At 41.0% G+C, this 19,934-nt stretch overlaps 1 protein-coding gene across 1 annotated transcript in view; it reads right to left on the bottom strand.

Moving 5' to 3' along the window:
• The window catches only part of LOC114657565 (serine/threonine-protein kinase Nek11-like), a 327,143-nt gene that overhangs the window by 181,764 nt on the left and 125,445 nt on the right, over nt 1-19,934 (bottom strand). Inside the window, exon 8 of the mRNA XM_028809452.2 lies at nt 2,564-2,642. Within this exon, the coding sequence (XP_028665285.2) occupies nt 2,564-2,642 (79 nt within the window). The remainder of the gene's footprint in view (nt 1-2,563; nt 2,643-19,934) is intronic.

Genomic DNA, 19,934 nt, shown 5'->3' with positions numbered 1-19,934 from the left:
TGTAACTTCCAGCAACGCATTTCTTTCACTATCTTCAAATCAGAAACTTTGTTAAACAGAATCTGCCCGATTTTCCTCAACTCCCACCTTCCTCTATGCTGGAAAAAATATTGCTCAGTTTCGAGGACTCTAACAGCATTTCTGCAATATATAAAACCATTTCACAGTCCCTCCCTTTAAAAGATCCATGAGGACAGTGGGAAAAGGATCTCTCACTCAACATATTAGAAAACGAGTGGAAGGTAGCAATGCAGAGAATTCACTCGAGCTCCATATGCGCAAAGCATATAATTATTCAACTCAAAATTATATATCGAGCACATCCGTCTCGTGTAAAATTGTCCAAAATGTTTCCAGGGCAAGATCCAACCTGCAAATGCTGCAATCAAGTTCCAGCCTCACTCACATGTTTTGGGCCTGCACCAAATTAACATCATTCTGGACCAAAATCTTTAAATGCCTTCAGACAGCCTTGGTGTCACAATACACTCTAACCCATTAACATCTGTGTTGGTGTACTTCCAGATGGGCTTAAAGTGGGAGAAGGACAAACAAATTGTGATTGCCTTTACTACACTATTGCACGTAGACTTATCTTGCTCACCTGGAAGAATCCTAACTCTCCTCTTTTAAGTCAGTGGGTAACTAATGTTTTATACTATTTGAAATTGGAAAAAATCTAATTCTCACTTAGAGGATCTGTGCAGAACTTTTTCAAAACCTGGCAGGATCTAATCAATAACATTTTAGATTAAGCTCTTAAAGCACTGAGGAAGTAGATTCTCTTCCCATTTCTTTTTTGCTTCTCCATTTATCTTTATCTGCTTATTAAACTCATCAATTTACTTATTTTTACTAGCTTTAAGTTTTAATCTGTTGGCCATGCTCTCTTTCTCAGGGGTGGGGGTTGATTTGTTTTCAATCCTATTTTTTGTAAACATTGATCTATTTGTATGAAATGATTACAATAAAATCAATAAAATATATATACTGTATAAAAAAAGGATTGCGTCCTGGAAATCTGAGTGTCATTTCCAGTCTTGCTTCTGCACATTTATATACCTTCACTCTCCCTTCCCATAAAGCCCTATGCTGCTGAGACATCTTGGAAACCCAATTCACCATGTCACCAATTCTCTCCAGCTTGTTGGCATGAGATAAACTGAAGTCATAGATTGTAATCAGTCACATGAGTTTGGGCAATAGAAAACACCAAAACTTCTGCTCCCCTTATAGAGTGGTGTTGTTAATTTTGTTGAAGAAACTAACTGCATCCTGCTTGAGTTATTGCACCTGCTTGGTGTATTTAAGGTTTGCATTGTACCAATGTCTGAGGCTTTTGATTGACATCTCTAGTACAGTAAGTATTGGTTCATTATTGACAAAGAACCTATTGTCGGACAATCAAACTTTGATTATTATTATGGAAATACTGCAGTATTTATTTGGATGCAAAATCTCGTGCGGCACCTATCCAAAAGCATTGGCAAGATCTAAAAAAAATATATGCATGTCCTTCCTTTCCTTCTTAGCAGTTTGAATCTGGTGCCAGATGATATTGGCATGTTCCAGACATTCCGAGAAACAACATATCCCTGCTTTCTGCACTGGTGTGTCGACAAAGCTGTTACTCTGTAAAAATTCTGTGAGTCTCATTACACTGAAGAAAAATTTTCCTACCACATTTAGATTAATCTGGCAGAATTTGCTTTCTTTTCTTTAGGAATCAGAATCCTACCTGCCCTTCACTATACATTAGGTATGATTCCTTTCCCCCATACCACTTTCATTAGCTTCCAGAAGAATTTAAAAATTCCAGGTGTGCTGTTGTTTGGCTTATATGGAATGGCATTAGTGCCTGGTGCTGATGCTGTTCTTGCCCAGTTTACTATGTTCTCCACCTATGTAAGTCCATGTAGGGGGCCTTGTATCCTTCTGGTGCTTAGGTGAGTGAATCAGTGATATATCATGCAGAACGATGACGTGCTCGTACAGTGTCTTTGATTGTTGGGGTAGGTCTCCCTTAGGTGCTACTCCACCAATCCTCTGAGAACCCTTCTCTTCTCTTTGTCAAAGAGGTTTTTGATAAACTTATAAGAGTCTCAGTCAAAGCCTGCCCTTCCCCATTCTTTCAGAAAACAAAATAAAAAAGCAGACTAATCTTTAAACACATTCCTAACACTACACCTGGAGCATGCTTCAAAAGACCAGAATATCACAGTACCCAGGCTTCCTCATGTTTTTAACTGGAAAATGTAGTTGTGATAACACAGTTGTGTTTGAATGTATGTACTGTATACGGTAAGGTGAGTATGGTATTGGGTGAATTCACCTTTAGGCCCCATTGTTCATTTTAATTTTGTCATCACCCTTTCCAGGGTAACACAGGTATAGTTTGGCTGAAGAGTGGAAAAACACATTAAGTCTATTTACTAAGTGGGGAAAGATATTGCAAAATGGCAAAACCAAAATGGTTTCATTTGTAATAACACACAAAAAAGTATGATGCTACAAATAATGAAAAGGCTAAAACAAAAATAATAAATTATCTGGTAGCTCTTACTTTAACATACTGATCAATGAACGGAAATCTTAGAGTTTCTGAAGCAGCAGGCCTGTTTGCTGGATCTTTGCTCAACATACTGTGGAAAAAAACACAAAACATAATGTCTGTCAAAATACAATGCAATCCATACTTCCAAAAACTGCTTATCACTGAAATAGCCATAGGAAGGTACAGTATTACATTATAGGTTACATTTTAATAATCTCCTCTACCAGGTGCTAGGAATGTAATTATTTTAATGGAATAAATACTTAGAAAGGTAGAAGTACAATTTTGATGTTGTCTATAGTATAAATATTTTAAATATGTACAAACCAAAATGTAGGTCATCAAAACATTAAAATGGAGTTCCTCAGTTGATGAATCAAATAGTGGAAAATTTCTGAAAACTTTAACTAACCAATTAATACTATTACAATTAACACAATTAATACTAAGGAACAAATGTCATACTGGTGGAGAACAGGGATATCAAATATAAAAAAACAGTTTAGTGTACTGATATATCAAGTCAAGCAAGACATTCCTATATACTGTAAATAAACAAGAGCAGAGAAAAAAAACTCACAAAAGGAAAAATGCTCTAAAATCTTTATAAAATCCTATGTTGACAATCAAAATCAAATTTAAGATGCAAGATGACAAGGCAGTACAGTTTTCTTACAGTACATATTTACCTCATCATACTTAGACTTGACTTGTCTTAGTAACACTTGTAATAAAATGGAACATAAAAATAATTTGCAAGATGCAGGAACCATTACAGAGGGAGGATCACAGAATGTGCTTGATTAAGTAAAGGAAATAAAGTATGAATAAACTGCAAAAAGAACATTGGGTTGATTTAGGGAAACAGGAAAGGGAGTCACAAGATACATTAACAAATAAATGCAACAAGCCACAACCAGAATAGATGAGAAAGTCGGATGAACCCAGAAAGCAGAACTGAACGCATTCATGTGCAATGAAGTATTAAAGCTTTTAAGGAAAAAAATGGCCTAGTACACAGTACTGGAAGAATAAAGCCTATAGAGCGTGATCAAGATAATATGCATATTTACTTACTTGACTTCACTAACAAAAAACATGAAAACCGGATGGCCAAAAATGAGGCACAGAAGCACCGCCTGCAAAGCCAGGTAGAACATATAAAGTCCACAAACTTGATCTCCCACAGAATGGATCCATAAAGAGGTAATACATATGTGTTTTTCCTTCTTTAATTTGAGTGGCAGTGATGAAAATATTATAGGAAAGTTTTTAGTCAGCAAGTAGACAGACATAAAACAAAAGAAGATATAACCCTAATATCTTAGAAAGATATTAACAAACTCACAGTTTGATCCATTTTCTTTTCAAAACCATGTAGCACCTGATATAGAATTTCAAATTTTTTTTGAGACTTATTTAGCCATCTTCTTAATTTAAAGTTCAGACAACAAAGTGCACTGATACTACATACTATATATTACTAGCACTCTCGAACTATAACTCTGAGTTCTGTCACAATGTCATACGCAATTAGAGAGGTCCTTCTGTGTTTTTCACTCACTACCTCTGGGATGGACAGGATAACTGATTCAAGCTCTCACCGTTGTCTGGGGCTTAAATCTGGGCCGAAGTTAACGTTCTCCTTGGGAGCAAAGAGTGAGCGGGGCTGGCCAGAGAAAGGATCAAGATCCCTGACCTTCCACAGTTTCAGCAGCTTTCCTCTCCTTAATGTCATATGGACCTTGCCAATGAGCAAGTAATTTAGAAAGGGAGGTAGGGACTAGGAGTAGAGACGTGCCTCGGTCATAGTATCGGTCCATGTGACGTTTTATTATGGGATGAATTTTTCCAAATCTATTGCATAACTGTGCGATATATTCTAATATGTTTGTGGAGGGAAGAGCTTCTTTATCCCACCCTTCTTTTAAAATATCTAATATGCCCAGGCATTGTCGTCCGTATAATAATTCAAAAGGTGAGAATCCCGTGGAGGCTTGTGGTACTTCCTGATATGCAAAAAGAATGTGGGGTAGGAGCTGGTCCAGTTCCTTCCATCCTCGCTGACCACCTTGTGAAGCATCTGTTTGAGAGTTTGATTAAACCTCTCTACGAGTCCGTCGGTTTGAGGATGATACACCTCAGTTTTTAGATGCTTTATTTTAAGTAATTTGGCTGTTACCCTGAAAGTCTCTGAGGTGAAGGGCATCCCTTGGTCCGTCAGGACTTCCTTAGGGATGCCAACTCACACAAAGACCCCTACCAATTCCCGTGCAATGGCTTTAGAAGTAGCTGAGCACAAGGGAACAGCTTCCAGATACCAGATAGCATAATCTACAAGGAATAGAAAATATTTGCGTCTTCAGGCTAAGGGCTCTAGGGGTCCTACCAAGTCGACCCCGATTCTCTCAAACAGGACATCAATCAGGGGAATTGGAATGAGAGGAGCACGGTCCCTCCTAGAAATTTGTTGCAAATTACCCTCTGGGCAAGATGTGCAAAAGCGACGAACCTCTTCATTAATTCCTGGCCAATAAAATCAGAGCTTAATTCTCTCCAAAGTTTTCACGGTGACCAAATAGCCTCCTAGGAGATGGGTGTGTGCTAATTTACAGCCCTGCCGTTAGAATGTTCGGGGAACTAGCAGCAGCTTACGCATCTCCTCCTCATGCTCAGCTACCCGATACAACAGATCATTCTCTAAAACAAAGTGAAGACCCTGTGGCATGGACTGATGAGTGTGCTGGCCATTGACAACAGCAACTGCATTTTTTACAAATCCCTTTGAAAGGAAGCCAGAGCTTCTCTAAATGGAAAGTGTGTGACGCTATAGCCTCACTGTGACGCTGATATATTTATAGCACGGATAGATACGGGTCAAGACTTTCAATAAGTTTTACGTATTAACTACAATGAGCAATGTACTAGCAGGTTTGCAATGAGGAAAAAAAAAGAGGAACATTTTTTTTTTAACTTTTATAAGATATTTTGTCTTACCATCTGGTTGTTTGTTAGGTTTTTTTTTCAGATGTTTTGCCATATGTTTCGGGTGCAAGACTCACGCGTAACATATCATTTTTACCGACTGGTGTTTTAAAGGTGGCGCAGATGCTAAACGCAGTCACGAGTGCCTGGGAAGGTCAAACGATAGCAGTAGGAGAAGTCCAAATAGTATTAGTAGTGTACGTGTACCGTAATGTGTAAGTTTGTATATTAATAAACTCGAGGTTAGGTATAAATTGTTTTTGTTGTTTTGTTGTTTATTGTTTTATTAGGTATATGTTGTTGTCGCATATTTTGATTTGTACTTGGAGGGTACAATTGCCCCAGCAGGTCTTAAATGGTATCTCCCTATGATCAGGTAAGCCGATCCTGGTAATGGAAAAGGCTTTATAAGCACAGTTGTGGCCACAAGAGGGGAACGATTGTTTGGAGAGAATTAATAGGAGTTAGGTAGTGCGAGGAACACCAGACTAAGAGGTGCCTGGTGGCTGAGCTGTTGGTTGCTGTAAAGGAGTGTGTTAGGCTCCTGAGGACCAAAAACGACTCCTGAGATTTTTTTTTTTGAGGAGTTATACTTGTGACCTGGACTGAAACAGAGTCCAGTTTTATATTATTTCAAGGCTGCTGATGCCCTTGCATGGACTGGAATCGATTATATATATATTAGGGTAAAAGCCTCTGTGTTTTCCAATTTCTATTTTTTTTTTTCGTATTTTTTTTTCTTCGTAATTTATATTTATACATTTTTGTGCATCCTTTTTACATCAAAATTAAAATTACCTTTGGTTTTGAACATCTGCCTCTATCGTGCCTCTCTTATTACACCCTCAGTCCTGGTCGGTCCCAAACTACTAGCAGGCCATCTGTTTAGTAGGTGGCTTGCAACAAAGTGTAATTGGGAGAGAGGATCAGGATCATCCACAATGGGCATGGTTTCCTCCCGTTCTGCCATGGCATTGGATGATGACGTTTTGGCTCGCAACGGTCCGGGAAGTGTCACGTCACACTGAGTGGATGCATCGCCTCTGTCTGCCTGCTGTTTACGCAGTGTGGAGGCAGCTTGAAACATTTTGTCTCCATCTATAGCTAGGCCTAATTTTAATGTAGAGTTGGAAGTGCTGATCCGCTTTCATTTTCGACCAGTCCCGCCTCAGTAACACCACAAACGGTGGATTTGAAGGACCACCATGAGGAATCGCCAGAGGGTTTATCAAAGCACACCAACCCCTCCCCTGGCTCCACCTGTATTCATCCTTGTCTCCGAATAGGCTGCATGTCCTCAAATCCGGGGACATTGGCACAGGCTCCGCCTTGCAATGGAGGGGCTTAAACTTCGGGATGTAATCATTCCGGGCTCGACTAAGGGACCGTTCTGCCCTCTCAGATTGTGAGGCCATCCTATCTTTTTCTATGAGCTCAAATATAATTTTAAACTGTTGTCCCCAGACTCGCTAGGTAAAACCCTTAGGGAGTTGCTTTAGGAGCAGGTAGCAAGCCACTTGCTCCACTATTTGAAAGGGACTGTTGTTCCACGGCCTTAGCCATGTCTCTACTTTTTCCCACAGGGCGTGACCCTGTTGGTGGGTTGGCCACTAAGGGTCAAATCTCCACCCCTTCACATTTGTTTCCCTCCAGTCCTGGGCACCCCCACATTTACCTAAGGGCTCTGCCTTAGTTGGGAGGATGGCACTGTCCTCTGAGAGAGCATACTAAGACCCTATTGCCTCCCCCAGCTGGACCAGCCCAATCCTGTGAGCCCCTCCCTTGCACACCCCATTTTGATTATTTTACCCAGTCAAGTGTTTCAGGAACAGAGCCTTTACCGTGTCTTTCCAAACCACGGGACACACTCCCCACTCTGAAACTCGCCCATGGTACTCTCCCACCTGGATATGCTTTAGGTCTGGGACTTGGTTCCTCAGAGGATGCTTCATCCTGCCGACTACACCACTGTCACAAAAACCAGCGACAAGAGACATAACAAAGGTTTGGGGCAGCCACCCGTATAATATTCCCTGGCTGCAAAAGGGTAAATTAATAGCACTGATGTGCTCAGATCGGAGTCCAAAACAGTACTGATGTGGTTAGTAGAATATGGCAGCTTTAAGGTCCAGAAAGGGAAGTGAAGTCATCAAGGGCCAAAGGGTCTTCTTCCAAAAGTTCGGACCTGGACGTGACGTCATCAAAAGGGCCAGAACTGGAAGTTTCTTCGTCCAAGGGTTCTACACTAGAAGTGACTCATCAAATGGCCCGGAACCGCAAGTTACGTCATTGAGGCCAGAACCGGAAGAAACACGATCAGGGCCAAGTGGAATTTCTGTCTCCCATGTGCACATGTGTGACTATATAAAATCTGTAAATGTACAAAAGAAAACCTATTATTTATTGGAGTCAAAATCACGAAATTCTATAAATATCTCTCTATTATAAAAAAAATTCCTGGGAGGGAGAGACTAGGGAGATGAGACATGATCTTCACGGAAGACACTTAAAGGACCTGCGAGACGAAAGAAATTGGCCAAGAAATTGGCCATGGAGCGTCTCACGGGGACATTAAACATGAGACTTTGTGCCAAGAGATTGTCCCAGGAACGTCTCGCAGGGACATGGAACATGAGATACTTGCAAGACACGCTCTAATTAAAACTTTGCTAAAAGGCTTTTAGCAGACACAGATCATGTGCTCTCAGCACATATAAAGCGTATAAGGACAATACATTCTAGATTATATAACATTGACGACAAAGCGAAGAAGAAAGAGCAGCGTGGAGAAAAGAGACCTAAAAGCATTGGAGAGAAAAAAATTCAAAAACGAAAAAGAATAATCTATGTGCAAATTTAGAAAATAAGTAAAGTAATAATCAGCCCGGAACAAATGGAATTGAAAAAAAAGCAGGTCCAATCGGGCTCAGAAATAAAAGACAAAGAATAAAAGACAAAGCAAAAACGTTGGCGCAATACACATGCAGAGCAGGTTAGAGATTATGAAAGCAGTGGAATTCGAAAGGCTCAAAAAAAATATTGGTGCGATACAAATGCAGAGAAAGTTAAAGAATATGAAAGCAGGAAAATTCGAAAGAATCAAAAAAAAGATAGTAAAGATCGCAGAAGCGCAAACAAACTGAAATTATTACTCGAAAAAAAGGGAAATAATCACCACGGACCAGGTGTAATTGAAAAAAAAGCAGGACAAAGCGAGGTCAATAATAAAGGACAAAGAGTAGAAGACAAAGTAAAACGTCATAAAGAGGTTAAAAAACAAGGGGGCAAAACACATGCAGAGCAGGTTAGAGAAAATGAAAACAGGGGAATTCAAAAGACTCAAAAAAAAACATAGGTGCGATACACATGCAGAGCAAGATAAAGAACACGAAAGCAGAAAAAAACGAAAGTGTCAAAAAAAAGAGAGTAAAGATCACATTAGCACAAACAAACGGAAATTATTACTTAGAGAAATGACGGAAAGGTGAAAAGAGATCGAATATATGGACATAGGTGATATTTCAGAAGTATGTAAATATTGTAAGGCTTTGAAGTTTAAGTCAGAGACTTGTAGATCGTCTAATTTGTGTTGCCATCAGGGAAAAGTAGTGTTTACACAAAATGAGGAGGCGTATCCAAGAGAATTAAAAGATTTGATGTTTGGGGAAAGTGAAATCCACAAGCACTGCAGGCAAAATATCCGACTCTACGATAATCTTTCTGCATTCGCATCATTCCATGCTCAAAACGTAGATTTACACAAGAATGTACCATACGCTATGAGAATCTGTGGTCCAGCAACAATTAAAACAACGACAAGTTTAATTTCGAAGAAACCACAATTTGGTCAGGTGTATATTTATGATCAAGGAGAAGCGATGCAACATAGAATCGAAAGAGTTAAACGATCGGACGTATTAGAAATTATACATCCAATAATGGATACAAATTCATATGTACAAAAGTATCGCACTTTACACAGAATTTATCTGCAAAACATGGACAAAGAAGTTTTCTTGGATTTCTACTGTATATGAATCAGAAAGACCACGCACGCATATATAATAAACCAACATGTGACAAATATTCAGCGATAATCGTTTCGAAAGACGGAAATATCAAAAACAGAGTAGATATTCGTGTTTATCCAAAAGCAAAACATGAATCGACATTTCTGTCTAATAATTCACCACAATCAGATCCATTACTCTTTTCTTTGCTTTTCCCAGATGGAGAAACAGGATGATCATACAATATGAAACACATGAATTCAGAATAACAGCAACACAATATTTCGGGGCAAAATTAGCGATATGTTCCAATGTATTTAACCCACTTCTGTCATCTCAATGTCTAACGCAACATTACATTATTAATGCGTATCTAAAAGTCGAAGCTAATCATCTCTTCTTTATTAAATCGAATTAAGCAAAACTTAGAACGGAACATATGAAAGGTCTCATTGATAACGTTCAAAATTCAAATATCAATAGTTCAGACAAATTCAAAACAGGTAAAGCAGTAATATTACCACCCTCATATCAAGGAGTGGTGGCTCTGAGGCTAAGGATCTGTGCTGGTATCCCGAAGGTTGCCGGTTCGAATCCCCGTCACTGCCAAAAGAGATCCTACTCTGCTGGGCCCTTGAGCAAGGCCCTTAACCTGTAATTGCTCCAGGGGCGCTGTACAATGGCTGACCCTGCGCTCTGACCCCAAGGGGTATGCGAAAACTACCAAATTCCTAATACAAGAAATTGTATAAGGCGAAATAAAGAACAAAAAAAAAAAAAAAAAAAAAAAAAAGGTAGTCCAAGAGCATTGCAACAGTTATATGGCGATGCAGTGGCAATATCCAGAACTATCGGTTGGCCAGATTTATTTATTACAATGACGTGCAATCCACAATAACCAGAAATCCAGAGATTCTTGAAAACAATGCCACCAGCTACATCGGCTCTGGATGTTCTGACTTTCGTAAGTAGATTGTTTTATCAGAAAGTCTTAATTTTATTGAAAGAACTCTAAATGGTGTTCGGTCAAATCTGAGCATACATTTACACAATCGAATATCAAAAACGGGGTTTACCTCATATGCGTTTATTGGTTACTTTGCAAAAAAAAATTATTAACTGCTGGTGATGTAGATCGTTTTGTCTGTGCTGAGATTCCAAACAGAAAAACCTTTCCTGAATTATGGTACAAAGTCCTTAAACACATGTCTCATGGACCTCATTTAAAAGATTCAACATGTTGGGACTCGAAAGAAAGAAAGTGTTTAAAAAAATTTCCAAAAAGCTTTCGTTCAAACCACAAATATGACTAGGGCTGGCTTTTGAGAAAAGATATTTAGAATTAAGATGCGTCAGTCTTTCCAAATAATAAATGTATGATGCTAATAGAACTATAAGACACTTATGTATTAAATAAGAATGTGCTAAAGCTAACTGAGCAAATGTAATCTAATGCAGATACTAAAGCTATAAGAATATAATTTCTTATAGCTAATGTAATGTACTGAACTACCCTTAATGTAACCCTTGATATTTTATAAGCAATGTGCATACAAGAGTATAAGGTAGTGAGCATTGTCTAAAACCGCTGAGTTCCATACACCCTATAACCATTAAGGAAAACTGGCTATAACTGGTCTTATGTACGTGTAAGTTAGCAGAAGTGTATTTTTTAAAATTGTGAAAATACTGACCACTTTTTATCTGTAAAAAGCACTGTGTGCTTCTGCATGTTGCAATCCAGGGTGTGACCGCAAGCTATAACGATCTATGTATGACCCCAGAATGAACTGCCGCATTTTTTCTTTTTCTTCTTAACGGACCCGAGTATTTAAGGAAGTCTCTCTTTCCTGCTGACAGACCGGATCGGAAGGACCAGCTCCGGAAAAAATTAGGACTGGCCTGCCTCGGGCAACTCCTGCATGGGGAGTCCTTGACCTCCTCTGATTTTTCCTGAAAGTCGAGTGAACTGGGAACTTCCAGATGGGAGGAAAATTCTTGGTGAGTACCTGAGTCTTCTTGACTGAGAAAGATAGTCTTAGCCGATTAAGGTGCCTCTGGACGGAAATACAGGTGCCAGAGTAGCTAGTGAGTACGCCACTAGAAATTGAAAGAAATATTAAAAGAAAGAAGGGGTGGGAAGAACAGAAAGTAGAAGGGAGCACTTTTGACCTGGGCACTGAATAAGTGAGGTGTTGAGAATGTTTAGTTAGTACGCTCCCTTGAACTGGACGGAGTCTTTTACCGGCTCGGAAAAAAAAAATTAAAATAAGGCGGGGAGTGGGAAGAAAAGATAGCAGGGACAACACCTCACGGGCGGGACACTAAAGCACTGTTGCAGGAGGGCGAGTCTCTTTTGGCTGTACGGTCTGGTCATATTCCTGCTCCAATGGGTTGATCTGCTGTGGAAACCATAAGCGGTAACCAGCTGTTAGATGACTGAAGAAGGGGGTCGGCACTAAAAAGTCGAAGCCCCAGACCCAGTTGTCCGAAAAAACTGTTAGTCCACTAAAGCCACGAAAGAGCAGACAGTGACCCGGGAAACGGAAGGGACCGGGGGCAGAAAACCGCAGGTGCTGAAACCTTATACCTTGCAGTATTGGTGCTATCCAATAAAGGGGAAAAACAAATAGTAAACCGGTCAAGATCCCTTTAGGAAATCAAAAGTCTCTGTTGGAAGGATTATTTTCAGAGGGCTTATTAACCCCCAGTAAAGGTCCGAAGGGAGGATCACCTAGACTATTAGTGGAAAAGGGACATCCAAGAATTAAAAGATGTGGTGTCAGAACTGCCAGATCCCAAGGAGTCGGTGGCTTAAAATTCATGGAATCGCTTCAGCAGCTGGACGACATGTATAAGCCAAATGCTGCGGAGTGGACGCAGGTGCTGTGCCGAAAGCTAGGCACCACCTGGGCAACAGTAAATCGTGGGACCAGAGGGGATGGTAATGCCTGGAGATGGGATGAATCTTTGAATCGTGATAATCAGGAGCCCCAATTCTTAGAACAATGGGAATTATTAAAGACCGCGATTGCAGGAAAATACAAAAAGGGAACAGAATGATCACTCATATCGGCTGCCAAACAGCAGAAGGATGAGATGGTTGATGAATGGGCTCACAGAATTCAAGGCCTGATGAATAATTATTCTGGTCTGCAAGAGAGCGAAGATCGAAACTGCGCTGCCATTCCCCCTTTTGTCTCGGGATTAAGAAGCGACATACAGAATAAAGTCCGAACTTCTTGCATAGGCTGGGAAAGTGCTACTTTTGAGGAAGTTAAACGCCATGCTGAGCATGCTGAAAGACAATCTAAACAAAAAGAATCCAATACGCAGACTAAATGGGCGGGGCAGAGGATTCCAAGGCCGTGGCAAATCCTTCGGAGGGAGAGGGCGGGAAAGGGGAGGGAGGGCTGCAGCCCTTCACATCCACCAACATGTTCACCCAGATGCCTAAATCATCAGAACAGTCTCGCACACCTTACACCTGCTACAACTGTGGTGAGCTTGGCCATTTCCGACGCAATTGCCCAAACAAGCGTCCACCTCCACCACCTCCACTCCCAGAACCCAGTGTCATACCCTGGTCCTAGGAATTAGCAGGGACCCCCAGCCATCTTTTCCAGTTTCCCTTGCTCACCTGTCATGCTGATGCAGACCCTTTACTGACTTTGATAGTGAATGGCAAGGAAACTACTTTCTTCGTGGACACTGGAGTTACCCGCTCAACTTTATCGCTGTTAGAGGTGCCTGCCTCGAAAGACACTGTGATGGTCCTCACTGCCTCAGGACAACCTCATACTCTATCAGTATCTAAGCCTCTTCAAGTTCAACTCTCCACTGATAGTTCACCTTTGACACATAGATTCCTGTTAAATCATCTGTGTCCAGTAAACTTATTGGGAAGAGATCTCATGACCAAACTGTCTGTTTCAATCTCCTTATCTGAACAAGGATTCTATTGCTCAATTCCTAAGCTCCTGTGCCAAACTCTCTGACCCCCTTGCCCTTCTTTTGCTCCCTGGACCCTAAATATTTCCCCACACACTCTCCTCCTTAAAGCCCTCCATACTTTCCCTTCCTGCCTTTTTCTCCACCTCCAAGTCCCCGACACTCTCCACTATACTGCCCAATATTTCCCCACTGAAGTTGATATCCCTTGGTTAGAATTTTTTTTTTCTCCTCAGCCCCTTGCCCAGAGAGTCTTTACATCCCTTATATTTTCATCTCACCCACTAAAGCTGCTGCTTCAGTTCACCTCACACACTTATAGAACAATTTCTATCTAGGAGGTGCAGTCCCCCATGTTTCCCTGGTAAAGTCTAACACCGCTCGTTAGGTAGAAATTGGGGAATGGGTTGAAACATGTGAAAATAGGAATAATTGGAAATTCATTGCACAAGGAATTTTTGTCACCCCTGATCACCTGGTTACTAAGGTATCAATCCAAATCGACATGCCAGTCGTTTGTTCCCTTTGTCACTCGTCTCCTTCTCTGTATTCCCTGCAAACCGACTCTTTACCTTGGCTGACCACAATTCCTGACACTCCGTGGTCTCAGGGAAAAAACGATTTTGGCAGGATCGCAAATTGTGAACCCTTAGTGGTCTTCCCAAAGTCATCCTTCCATCCTCGCCGTGCACAATATCCTCTTTCTCCCGAGGCTGAACTTGGAATTGCTGCTGTACATAAAGATTTAGTTGAACAGGGAGCTGTTATTCCAATTAAGTATTCTCCTGTCAACTCTCCCATTCTGCCAGTAAAGAAAGCGGATGGATCTTGGCACTCCGTCCAAGACCTCAGACAAGTCAATTCTGCTATTTTTCCTAGAGCACCGATCGTACCTAATACTTCCACTATTTTGTCTACAATCCCTCCAACTGTATGTTATTTCTCAGTCATTGACCTCACAAATTCTTTCTTTTCTATTCCTGTATACCCTGATTCGCAATTTTGGTTTGCTTTTACTTTTCAAAATCGCCGTTGGACCTGGACTGTTATGCCACAAGGTTATACAGAGGCTCCTTGTGCATACGGACAGGTGCTTGCTCAAAACCTGGAAGGCTTCTGGCCTAAAAGGGGAAGTGCATCAATACAGTACGTCGATGACTTATTGCTCTGTAGCGAAACAGAGGAAGCATGCACGCAAGATACGGAATTACTATTAAGATATCTTGCGGGAAATGGCCACAAAATCTCTAAGACAAAGCTGCAGCTAATTCAAACCACTGTCAAGTACTTGGGCATGACATCACTTGTGGTACCAGAGCTCTGTCAAAAGACCGCATAACCACCATCCAAAATCTTCCAAGACCGGTCACAAAACAACAGGTTATGTCTGTACTAGGCATTCTTGGTTATTGTCGACAATGGATCCTAAATTTTTCTGAAAGAGCACAGCCCTTACAAAATCTAGCTAACACTGTCGACCTTCCTCTTTATGGCTGCATACAGTGGAATGAGCAGGCTGAGAAGGCTCTATGTGATTTAAAAAGTGCACAACTTTCTGCACCTGCTTTAGGACTCCCCGACTATTCTCATCCATTCACTCTCTTCGTGGATGAAAAGGGGGGATATATGAATGCAGTATTAACACAGCTCCATGGAGAAAAACAGAGGCTAGTAGCTTACTTTTCAAAAAAACTGGATCCAGTGGCTATGGGACTTCCAGCTTGTCTTAGAGCAGTAGCAGCAACAACAGAGGCTGTGCTGGCAAGCACAGATTTTGTACTCATGAGTCCCCTGACAGTGAAAGTGCCTCACGCTGTTCACTCCATCTTAGTCCAGGCCAAAACCTCACATCTCACTACTGCAAGGGCAATACACTATCAAAATGTACTATGTACCTTGTCAAATGTCACTATTGAAAGATGCTCCACTCCAAATGGACTTAATTGAGTTAACACCGTCTAAAGGCTACCGTTATTGCCTGGTAATTGTCGATGTGTTCTCCTGATGGGTGGAAGCTTTCCCCTCTAAACTTGCAGATGCAAAAACTGTGGCCAAAGCTCTGATACAGTAAAAGAAATTATTCCAAGATGGGGAATACCACAGAAACTGCAGACCGATAATGGTACCCACTTTGTGAATTGTATAATAAATGAGCTGACTATTTGGCTCCAGAGAGATGTACATCATTACTGCAAATACCATCCCCAAAGTGAAGGTATTATAGAAAGGTTCAATGGCACCTCAAAATCAAAATTGGCAAAAATCTGTGAGCAGACAAATTTAACCTGACCAGATGCTCTACCCCTGGCCTTGATGGGGTTGAGAGGAAGGACACATCAGCAGTTGGGACTGTTGCCATTTGAAATTTTAACTGAACGCCCCATGCCTGTTGGCATGGTTATCGGAAATGTCACTCTGCATACTGTAGACAATGATCTTCTATCAAGTCTTAGAGGTCTCCGAGCCTCCGAGAAGTAAGTCCACAAACAGGTTAACAAGGCTTGGCGGACCGGTCCCCCACTGACGGAGTTCCAGATCCCCCTCAGAACCTGGATACTGGTCAGAGACACCCGAAGGAAATATTGGCATCAACGCTGGAGGGGACCATTCCAGGTGCTGTTATCTACACCTCTCACCATTAAAGTCGAAGGACTTCCTGCCTGGATCCACATCTCATATTGCAAAAAATGGCATTCTTAGTCCTGTTATTAATAATTTTTTCTGTCCCCTCGAACACTGGACAACAAACTTATGGGGACCTTCCCACACTAACTTTCCAAGTAGGGAAGACCACCTCACTCCAGACTGACTTTTGTACCGTCGCTCCTTATGGAGTTGGAAGACATAAACAATGGACTAAGCCCGAAAAATATGTGTGTGTGTGACTGCTGTCTCCACTCATTATGGCAGAAATTGCGAAGAATGGCAGTGGGTTTTTGCAAATACAGGTACCTATGACTGAGGTTATCGGCCCTGGAAGGCTCAGCAACATGATCTCAAGACAAGGTTCTCCATCCTTAAGGGACATACTAGCGGAACATGCTCACATGATAATTGTAACCCCTTAATTATCACTTTATAAGATCCATCACACTATGATGAGGGTGTTTACATATTAGGGGCAGATGTCTCTGGAAGAGATCCTCATGGGAAATTCATTATTCAAGTCACAGCGCCAAGGCCCGATTCTGTCTCTCCTACCTCCTTGACCTCCCCTGCTACTGTTCGTTCTGATGACTCCCCATCGCACCCTGTACAGTACTTAAATATTACCTCCTTGTCCTCCACCTTTGCAGTTGAGACTGGTTATGGGGACCAGAACCGATGGCTTCAATGGGTATTTTACTCTGCTAAACAGGTGAATCAATCAAATTGTTATGCCTATGCCATGGCCAGACCACATCTGGCCACGACCCCTTTCCCTTTAACGAACCCATCACACCCTGCAGGTTTCTCTTGTGTATTGCAGCTGTTCTCCTCCCCGACTCCCCCTAAGGACCCTTTATGCACATCTCTACACCACCTCTTCCCTCCCTTTCCCCCCATGACCCCTCCGATGTACCGCTCATATAGGGCCAACTATACTTGCTTTTCGCGAGATGGCCCCAACTCCTCAAACTTCGTTTGTAGACTACCACCTAAATGGTGTCAACAGACCTATAATGTGTCCCCTGGTGCAAGCATTCATCAAAATCTTTCTCATTCCTGGTTTTCCTCCCATAATTCCCCACTTGCCGATATATGGTGGATGTGTAAAAAAAAACATGTTACTCTCAGTCCTTCCCCCTGACTGGACTGGCCATTGCACCCTTATCCAATTACTTATGCCTTTCCACCTCTTACCTCTTCACTCTTCTACTTCAGTTCGTCCAGGTAAACCCCGGAACCGTCATGCTACCCTTGAAATGTTCGATTCTACTGTATATATAGATGGTATCAGAGTCCCCAGAGGAGTTCCAAGCCAATATAAAGCACGTGATCAAGTGGCCGCTGGATTTGAATCAGTTATATTCTGGTGGTCAACAATAAATAAAAATGTAGATTGGAATAATTATCTTTATTTCAATCAACAGTGATTTCTAAATTTTAATCGCGAAGCCATCGAGGGCATTCATGAACAATTAGACAAAACTTTTCTCATGACCTAGCAAAACTGGATAGCACTTGATATGCTGTTAGCTGAGAAAGGTGGCGTATGTGCCATGTTTGGGGACACTTGCTGTACCTTCATCCCTAATAACACCGCTCCTGATGGATCAATAACCCGTGCACTTGCTGTTTTTACCACCCTTTCTGTTGAATTTGCGGAAAATTCTGGTATTTCCAATCCCCTTGATGAACTATTTGAAAGATGGTTTGGAGCATGGGCCGGAAGGTGTAAGACTATTTTTACCACTGTCCTCATTTCTTTTGCAATTCTGGTTGTTTGTGGTTGCTGCCTCATCCCCTGTATTCGAGGCCTCCCTCAGAAGCTCATTAACACCTCCCTCACAAAAGCCTGTTTTCTCCATGCCCACAATTCCCAGAATACCAATTACAACCCTTTGCTCCCGGAACCTACAACCCCTCCTGAATATGATGATACTGCTCCCGTTGACTGGGTCTGATTTATTTAATGTGAAGCGAGCAGGGGGCGAAGCCCCCTAGTGTAAAAGAAAAATTAATTAACGGAGTAAAAATCATGAAATGAGAATAAAATATTTACTCTTACTGATTGGAGTATTCCCATTAAACTGAGGTCCAATATGCTCGATGAGTATTTATAAGAGACTAAATAAACGATCCATTCATTTTAACTGACATTCTTATAGATAAAAAAACTTTTTAAAAAAAATGACTCATTTAAATAAAAGGAAAAATCATGTGAAAACTAAAATGGTATGCAATGGGTCATCGTAAGTCGATCTTCAGCTAACTAAATCACCTAAATACAAACACTGGTATTATGAATAGATAAATTTTTTTAAATAGCTTGTTCCTGTGAAAGAAAGTTTACTCAATCAAAAATAAAAACCACGACTTTCTTGATATTAAAAACCACGACTTTCTTGATATTTTAGTTTATAATTTAAAAATGGAATAAGAATCTGAAAATCTAACAACATCACATTAAAGATCGATAAATTCTGAAAAGAATGATACCAAACATATATATGTAGGTTTTAAAATATGCCTGACTTAAAGCGTGACAAAAAACGTGACATAAAAACATCACATAAAATCGTTGCACAAAATCATTGCACTTTTAGGCTTAGGATTTTATATATATATATATATATATATATATATATATCTATAATAATAAAAGGCAAAGCCCTCACTGACTGATTCACTCACTCACTGACTGACTGACTCACTCATCACTAATTGTCCAACTTCCCGTGTAGGTGGAAGGCTGAAATTTGGCAGGCTCATTCCTTACAGCTTACTTACAAAAGTTAGGCAGGTTTCATTTCAAAATTATACGCGTAATGGTCATAACTGGAACCTCTTTTTTGTCCATATACTGTAATGGAAGGCAGCAAGATGGCCGTAGGAGACTGAGTTGCGTGTCGCGTCATCACGCCTCCCACGTAATCACGTGAACTGACTGTGAACTCAGTACGTAGAAAAGAAGGAGGAGCCCCAAAGAGCGCTGAAGAAAACATTCATTACACAATTGACAAGGCAGCGAAACAATAAGAAGCGAGTGAGTGACGCATACAAGCATCTTCATAAGACACGAGGTATAAAAAAGCACGGTGTAAACCGTAAGTCTAAATTAACTTTATAGAAACGCTCCCGCTGCCGTTTGCAATACCATATTCGCGAGATACAAGTTTAATGAGAAGACACGAGGTATAAAAAAGCACGGTGTAAACCGTAACCTTAAATTAACTTTATAGAAATGCTCCCGCTGCCGTTTGCAATGCCATATTCGCGAGATACAAGTTTAATGAGAAGACACGAGGTATAAACGAGAGTTTGCATCACTTTGTAACAGAGTTAAAATTGCTGTAGCGAGAAACTTTTAACTGCCGGGTCTTAGCTAACATTAAATAAACCCGTGGACATCGCAACATCACACAAGAGAGCGGCTCACGTGAAGTGACTGAACGCAGCAGGAGTGATCACTTCCATGAATCAAACCTGTTCAAAAAACACATTACACAATTGATAAGGTAGGAAAAGAATATGAAACAAAGCACGGTATAAACCGTAACTTTAAATTAAGTTTATAGAAACGCTGCCGTTTGCAATACCATATTCGCCCCTGTGAAGAGCGGTGATTTTGCTATATATATTAAACTATTTCAACCATTGTATGATCTGCTTCTCCCAACTGAAAGAGGGCACCGTGGCAGAAGTTAGCCGACTTGCTCACCAACCACAAGCGTTACCTGGTAGGTAACCACCCATACAATCAGATTGTGAATCAGACTACGAATGCCTGC

Source organism: Erpetoichthys calabaricus, chromosome 9, assembly GCF_900747795.2.
Source record: "Erpetoichthys calabaricus chromosome 9, fErpCal1.3, whole genome shotgun sequence".
Taxonomy (NCBI): Eukaryota; Metazoa; Chordata; class Cladistia; order Polypteriformes; family Polypteridae; genus Erpetoichthys; species Erpetoichthys calabaricus.
This window is presented reverse-complemented; position numbering and strand designations above follow the sequence as displayed.